The sequence below is a fragment of the Populus euphratica genome, unplaced genomic scaffold, assembly GCF_000495115.2.
Source record: "Populus euphratica unplaced genomic scaffold, PopEup_1.0 scaffold1437.1, whole genome shotgun sequence".
Lineage (NCBI taxonomy): Eukaryota > Viridiplantae > Streptophyta > Magnoliopsida > Malpighiales > Salicaceae > Populus > Populus euphratica.
Genome location: NW_011501294.1, coordinates 24,026 through 32,057, shown reverse-complemented (window position 1 = coordinate 32,057; position 8,032 = coordinate 24,026). Strand labels below are relative to the sequence as shown.

The window sequence follows — 8,032 nt, the reverse complement described above, 5'->3', positions numbered from 1 at the left end:
ATTTTTGTACAACATAAAAAAGTCCCATTAATTTATTTTTTCTTTACCATATAAAAAAAGTTACATAAGAGAAAATGAAAAAAAAAAAGCAAGAGGAAAAAAAAATCTCATTTTGAAGTAAAGAAAAAAATTCAATTTTTTTTAAAGCATTTTTGAAAGGAAAAACCAATTATGCTTTAATAAGAAAATTCAGTTTAATCTCAAAAAAAAAATTATCATCACTCAATTTTATACAATATAAAAAATTCTTATCAATTTTTTTTACTGTATGAAAAAAATAAAAAAAAATTAAAGTCATGAATTCTGCTGGAATAGAACCCAATATTAATGAGTTTTGTTTAGAATAGGATCCAAACTGTCTGATTGGTTCTGTTTAACAGACCTAACACTATTAAATCCTGCTACACTAACCTGACAATCCTTTTGATTTGCAAACAATTTGTAACACACAAACGCCCCCCCCCCCCCCCCCCAAAACAAAAAACCCCTCCCTCAAAGCTTTATAATATCATCCATAATGCAATGATTTCATTCTATAGTAAATGCACGGTATTTTTTATAATAAGTAACTATAGTGGCATAAAAAAGTAGAGTAGCTATCGAAGCCTTGAAAAAAATGGCAGAAAAATAACAAAAAGCCATGAAAATCAACTATGCAAGTCTTCAGTTAAGTGTATCTTGATACACAGTGCAGGTATAGTAGAAATCCCCCATGTTTAGAGTTTTTGATAATTAAGCTATGACAGATAATTTTTTTAATAAAAGAAATAAATATACAAGTTTTTTTAAATGTATTTTAAGATATAAAAAAATTATCAATCACAAACTAAAATGCTTATACACACATCTAATTAGATAAACCAATATTTGATAAAACAAAACAACTAAAATTAAGATAATTAATCTTACAATACAGGTCATGTACTCAGTTGTGTTTAATAAATTTTTTTAGGATAAATTTTTTATTCAATTAAACAATTATTTGCACCAATAAAAAATAAAAAAAAATTATTAACAAAAAAAATAAAAAAACTAGAAAACCCAACTATCAAATAACTCAATATTAAATGATAAAAATAAAAAAAATTAATCCAACCTTGGTTAACTCACTAACTCCATAACCATGAGCACAATATTATGATAGAATTATAGAGATGAAAGTGAGAAAAAAAAAATACAAAAATCAATTTCTAAAAAATACATATTATAGGATAAAATTGAAAAAAAATTAATTTTAAAAAAAATTATGTTAACTTTAGAAACAAATGACTGAGGCCATGACTAACCACATAAAAAACAAATCTATAAAATAACAAAGAAAAAATCCCAATAAAAAAAATACTTAGTGATGTAACAAAAAAAAATAAAAAGAAAAAAATCTAAGTCAATGTGTAATTAAAATAACTCAATATAAAAAAAAATAAAAAAATTAAATATTAATGAATGAAACTGAAAATAAATTAATTTAATAAAAAAACCTTGAAAAAAATCAAAAAAAGCATATATTAACATTTAAAATTCATAACATAGTTATGAGATGAAAACTAACTCCATAATATATATATATATATATATATATATATATATAAAATGAAAAATAATATAAATTAGAATTAATAACTAAGAATTGAGGCTTTTAATTTTTCATTAAAAAACAATTTTGACACTATTTTGTAAATAATTATTTAGTAAAGTCCAAGTCGTTTCTTACCAATCATATTTACGACTTGTATATGAGTCAAAAGTTAAAAAATAATTGAAATCATTTCGCATAAACCATACGGGATAAAATATTATCTAAACTTTTCATATTTAGGATTAATCTTTGATTCTTTATATTTGTTACTGTGTGTAACATTATTTTAGCATAATTTGCAATTAGTGTAAACAATTTAGTTTTCTAAGAGCTATTGATGTGGATATCTAATTTTCCTTTTTTTCCCCTCAATTTTTAAAAACTTGCTTTGCTGTTCATATGCTACATATTTTGGAAAAGCCTAAATCATTATCATCAATATTTTGCCGATGCCAAATTTGAGCAATGGATTTGGATGAATTAAAAAAAAATCTAGTAAATTCAAATATAATTATATGATAAGCGTTGGTTGTCGGCTATGGAGCATTGTATCACCTTGTAACTTCAAAAATATTTTTGATCCCTTTTTATTGGGCTTCATTTAGAGCAATCTGTCTTCTTTTTAATATTGTGATATAAAAAATAAATTTTAAAAATTATTTTCATATATTTTAAATAAAAAATATATATTATCACAACAAAAAAATATATATCCCGACCCTTAAACAAAATACTTGGTTTATGCCTTTTTAATTAACAGGGGAAAAAAAATTACAATACATGGTTTTTTGCCATTTCAGTTTTACAGAAACTAAAAGGGAAAAACTTCCAATAATGAATTTAATTCGCCTCTCTTTATCTCATAGCAATATTTCACTTAGCTTTGACCATATATATATAGTACAAATAAAAATGAAAAAAAAAATTGTCAAGTAAAAGAATAACCGAGCTGTCCCTTGAAGGAAGAAGAAAAGTTAACCCCAACAAAATAATTAAATAACAGCACAGTAAAGTTAAGCTCCAGAATGTCGTAGAACACTTTAAATCTTATCTTAATCCAGAATTATGTAGCAGCCAGAAGAAGATGCAAGAAAGTTCAAGGCAACTATCCACCTTCCCTTTAAATACACGCACTCTTCATCCTCCTCCTCCACACATTTTTTACTCAAAAACACTTGCTCAAACCCTAAGTACTTTCAACTTTCCTGTTTTACCTTGTCAAACAAGCATGTCACTCATTTCCCAGCTTTGTGGTGATGAGATTTTTGACCCCTTCCTTTCGATGATCAACAAATGTCCTGTCCTTAACACCCCAACAGATTGGAAAGAGACCCCAGATGCTCATGTATTCGTATCCGATCTTCCAGGCCTAAAGAAAGAAGAAGTGACGGTAGAAGTGGTAGATGAAGGGAAGGTGCTTCAAATAAGCGGAGACAGGAAAAATGAGGAAATTAGCGAGGATAACAAAAATGATAAGTGGCACCATGTTGAACGTTGTCGTGGTAAGTTCCTTAGGAGGTTTAGGCTACCAGGAAATGCAAAGTCTGATGAAGTAAAGGCGTCTATGGAGAATGGAGTGCTTGTAGTGACTGTTCCTAAACAGGAAGTCAAGAAGCCAGAGAAGAAGGTGATTGAGATTGAGGAAATAAAGGGTTCAGAGTAAGAGTGAGGCATGAGTGTGATCCTTCAACAAGAGAAACAAGTGTTTATCTCTTGTTTGCTTCGAAGAATGGTTTAATTTCTGAAAAGAAAATAAATTGTGGTTAATTTGGTTCTCGGTGTTTGCTTTAGTGTGTTCATCATCTATATATATGGGTACTTCATGTGTTGACAAAAATAAATAAAAATATTGGAAAAAATAAAGTTGGTTTGAATCTTTTTACTGTGCTGTTAGTAATTTTCCACCAGAATTCGAAGCTTGGTTTGATCAAGAAAATTAATGCTTCTTTTTATGATAATATAATATAAAATCATTTTGAGTGATTTTTTGAACATGATATTACAGTTTTTTTGACAAGTGATTATCTTACCAGTTCTGTAGACTTGTGTATTTTTTAAGTTTAAAAACTTTTATATTAATTTTTTTCTAAATATATTATTTAATAGAACAAGTTAATATAAAATTGGGAATAGGAGATATAATAATAATAATAATAAAACTCATAAATTTTTTAATAATAATAAAACTCTTAATTTTTTTCCTAAATAATAACAAATCTATAAAATTACTAAATTACAAATAAATATGTATGTTTTTTTATTGAGATAATAATAAAAGTTTAGAATTTATATATATATATATGTTATGCATTATTCTATCTAGTTGATTGTGTTAATTTTATTTACATATAACAAGTTAAAGTGTGGAAACTTTTTCAGGTGAGTAAAACATACAGTTATGGGTAAACAAAAGCGAAAGAGTGAGAAAAGGCTTAGTCTAGTGAGATTAAACTATCACATAGGTGTCGGAAATTTGAGTGGAAAATTCATCATTATAACAATTATTATCTATAATAAGGGTTGATATTAATGTATGATGGGCCTTTTAAAGTCAAGGAAAGGGTGAGAGGTATTGCTTATAGGTTGATCTTACAAAAAAAAAAAAAATTGAAACTTCATCCTATATTTGATGTAAGGTACTAGAAGCCTTATCATAAAGGCAAGGAAGACGTAGATAAAAATAAAGAAGTAACAGGGTGTTATACTAATAATTTACAAACATTTTGATGATGACATTGTCAAGATCATAGATTATTGTTGACTCAGCCAATATATAAGTTGATATATATGATTAGACAATATCAAAATTAGAATGTTAAAAGATCTAATGGAAGCGTTGACGAGGCAATATAAATTTAAAATAGATAGTGTCGTTGACAACCTCTAACAAATTGAGCTTGTAAGCTATGAAAAAATGTAACAATGATTCTATTCGAGAATATGACTAGAGGTGATGTGAAGTGGTTATGTACAATCACATATCGACGGGTGAGAAGTTAGTGGCTAGCCTTATTAATAGTGCTGATGAAAACTTGTCACATGCGTTTTGGGGCATCAGGCTTAAAAGTGAGCTCGCGTCATTATAAACAAAATCATGAGGGAGGTAAGACCCAAAGCAAATAATATATAGCAAGTTGGGCTGAGTTATTACATTTGGTATTAAAACCGACCTTACTAGCTGTCTAATGGTGCCGATGAGGTTGTTAGGCTTCTTAAAAGGGCAGTTGTGAGATCTCATATCGCCTGGTGAGAAGTTAGTTATTGGCCTTAATAAGAGTACTGGTGCTAACTTGTTATACGCGTTTTAGAATGTTAGGCTCAGAAAGTGAGCTTGTGTTATGAGGAACAAAACTGTGAGGGCAATAAAACTCAAAATAGCTAATATATAGCAAGTTAGACTAAACTGTTACAAACTATTTAAATGAATCTATCATTACTAAAGAAAGATATAATCAAATGCTGTTTAACACTTTTAAAACATTCTACTTTAAGTGCTTAGTTGAAAATTTAGTCTACTAGTTTACTAACCTAGTGATTCTGATTGAAAAGATTGAACAAGCTATCAAACTAGAAAAAAATTAAAGGTCCATCCATAAACTCTAGAGTTATGGAAGGAGATGAATTTGAATATAGCCCTCAATTTAAGTAAAATAAAAAAAAGTTTAATTAGTGAATAATAATGGTACCTACCACATTGTCACCAAATCATTTTTAATATATATAAGTTGCTGATAAATGCTGATAAGACACAAATATTGCCGAGGAATTCAACTTTATAAAGAGTGTGATATTGTCCATTTTTTTATTATAAAACTTTGCTATTTTATAATTATATTTTTTATATGTATTGGAATTACATCATATAATTTTAAGGAAACACACCTTTTATTTATTTCTTTGTTGTTTTGGAATTAAAAGATTTTTTTGTGAAAGTAATACTTGACATTTTATTATTGTTCATGATTAAATAAATAGTAAAAATAATCAAACATCAAGGTGTAACATGCAAGATGTTAGGAAGTAATTTCTATCTTTTTTAGACTCATTAAATTAACCTTCATAGCTAACATTATAACCCTATCTAAAATATTATGATTGAACAAGTTTTGTAAAAAAAATCTTTTTTTTTTAAATAATCTTTAAAATTTGAATTTGCTTTTAAAAATAATTTAATATTTACTTAGAACAATGTTTAAACACCCATTTCATAAGATAACAAACAAATCAATTAAACAATTCTCACCTTAAGCTCACCAATAACCTGGACCAAAAATAAAATAAGCAAAAATCTTTAATAACCCACCCACTATAGGTGGAAATTAACATTTAACAAGATAACAATGACTAATTTAACAAAAGAAGACATCAAAAGTTGTTGTATGATGTTGAAAGTTTGGTTGAGATTCTTGCAATATATGTATATGTGGTGTTTAAATTCAGTCTAACTTGATGGATTAACTTAGACCTTAATTAATTTAGTTTTTTATCTAAATTGATATAGAGCAGGTTTGGTCGACTTAAGAGTTTAAAAACAATAAAATGAGAATAGACTTATCAATTCAACAAATCCACCTAAAAACCGATAAAAATTAGCTGGTTTGATTTCTTTTTTATAATTTTCTTCTTTAAAATAATATTATTTTAACTTATTTAACTTAAATAACATCATTTTAATTAAAACTCATCCAATTCCTAGCACGAGCTTCGTAGACTAGGTTCAGTAAGAATCAATAGCACGGTGGTACATTGATATGGCAAGTGAGATTTTGTTTTTTTAACCCTAAGGCTTTGTCACTGTCCATGTCTGTCAGAATTGGGGCACACCTTACGTGTTTAGGATTGCCCTTTGGATTATTATTTTTTTAATTATTTGAATGGGTCTAGCCTCCAAGCGCCTGCCTGGACTGTCCAGGCCTGCCTGATTTTCTTAATGTTTTCTCATTTTCCTTTTCCAGCACGAAAGAGATGAAAATCCGGTCATTATGAGCATTAGACCAATATTTTTATGACAACACTTCTAAGCATTATGAGCATCTGACCAATGTTTTGTTCATTGGAGGATTGATGACCAATCCTTCCTTTCGGCTTAAGCATTCTAGCTTGGAAACAACAAAACTGCCAGCGCTTTGTCACTGAACTGTCCTTACTTTTATGACCCACATTTGCTTTATATATATGTGTATATGTATCTTTGTTCGTGTGGACACGCCTGGATAATTACATGAATTGCTGAAAGAGACGAACATCTTTATAATAACGAACTGAAAAAACCAACAGTTTTATAAACACAGTAAGCTTTGCAAAATGACTTGGATATGCAACAGCTTCCACATGTTAAATTCACAATAATACAATTAATCCTTGATTAATTAAGTCACTCACTACTCTAACCAAGAACTGAAGAGAAAGCCATCACCAAATTACTTGTGGCTATTCTTTTGGTGGTTAGCAGCATAAAGATCAATAGCATGCTTTGTAGTGGTTAGCAGCACAACGATTAATAACATTATACACTTATGGTACGACAAGGAGTCCCAATGGCTTGGCCTCCTGCCAAGCCATGAAGCTTCCTTTCTTTGATAGCTGGATCTTCTAACAAGAGCACCTTGTCCTTGTCTCTAACCCCAACCATGTGTAAGTATTCACTGTTGTCTCTCTCCTTTCCTTTGAATAGTAGCCTTTGTTCTTTTGGCTCCAAGCTAGTTACCAATGACAATACCATCTTCAATTCCCCTGATGAATTAAAAATATATAGATTAATCCCCCTTGTAGATTGATAATTGATGAACATATATAAGCATTGGTGAATAGAGGAAAGGGAGGCCTCGTCTTTTGATGTTAGTTAAGACTTAAGATATACATAATTGAAATATATATAGCTTACCGAAGGTTGAAGTTGCTTCAATGGAGATGTTATGCCATTGTGAAACAGTTGAGACCCTCACTGTGATTAACTCTCCAACACTTTCTCCACTTTCTCTCTTTTGAACAAGCATGCCACCAGGCCTAAGCTCCCATTTGATTTCACCATTATTAGTCCCTCCACAGGACTCTCTTTCATTTCCTTTGACAGCAGTGTTGCCTCCAGTACCGCCGCCATTACCACCAAGTTTAAAGCTGCCTCTACAAAACCTCTTTGACCTCAGCTTGATCATGTTTTCTGACTTCTTACTTTCTCGCAACAAGTTAACTCAAAAGGAAGATAAGGGGTTTAAGACTACCGAGTTATACATATATAGTAACAGAAGCATGCATCACGACAAAAGAAGCCTCGGAATATATAAAATACAAGCCGCCCTTGATATACAAAAAATGTAGACATTATGTAGCACAAAACAAATGAGATCATGACAGATGGTAGTGTAATATGGGCAGCATGGTTGCTTGTGCTAATTTTAGGGCGGGGGGACCTAAAGGCACATGGGGGTGGGTGCATATTAACACGCTTGCTTGATT

General features: G+C 29.6%; 2 protein-coding genes across 2 annotated transcripts; one reads left to right on the top strand and one right to left on the bottom strand.

Annotated features, from left to right (window-relative positions):
- The first annotated feature begins 2,644 nt into the window (after window positions 1–2,644).
- On the top strand, window positions 2,645–3,464 carry LOC105117611 (18.1 kDa class I heat shock protein-like). Its single transcript, XM_011015338.1, has one exon. It carries the CDS (start codon window positions 2,661–2,663, stop codon window positions 3,237–3,239), a length of 579 nt encoding a protein of 192 aa, XP_011013640.1. The 5' UTR covers window positions 2,645–2,660; the 3' UTR covers window positions 3,240–3,464.
- Window positions 3,465–6,836: 3,372 nt separating this feature from the next.
- On the bottom strand, window positions 6,837–7,812 carry LOC105117609 (BAG family molecular chaperone regulator 2-like). The gene is made up of 2 exons (XM_011015337.1): window positions 7,461–7,812; window positions 6,837–7,309 (listed from the first exon to the last, which is right to left on the bottom strand). Exons 1-2 carry the CDS (start codon window positions 7,729–7,731, stop codon window positions 7,083–7,085), a joined length of 498 nt encoding a protein of 165 aa, XP_011013639.1. The 5' UTR covers window positions 7,732–7,812; the 3' UTR covers window positions 6,837–7,082.
- Between the last annotated feature and the right edge of the window lie 220 nt (window positions 7,813–8,032).

Excerpts from the sequence above, each read along its gene's own strand:
- LOC105117611 (XM_011015338.1), top strand. The coding sequence starts at position 2,661 with ATGCAAGAAAGTTCAAGGCAACTATCCACCTTCCCTTTAAATACACGC.
- LOC105117609 (XM_011015337.1), bottom strand. The coding sequence starts at position 7,731 with ATGATCAAGCTGAGGTCAAAGAGGTTTTGTAGAGGCAGCTTTAAACTT. Across the intron at positions 7,310-7,460 it reads TGAAGCAACTTCAACCTTCG|GGGAATTGAAGATGGTATTG; the intron begins GTAAGCTATATA and ends TTAATTCATCAG.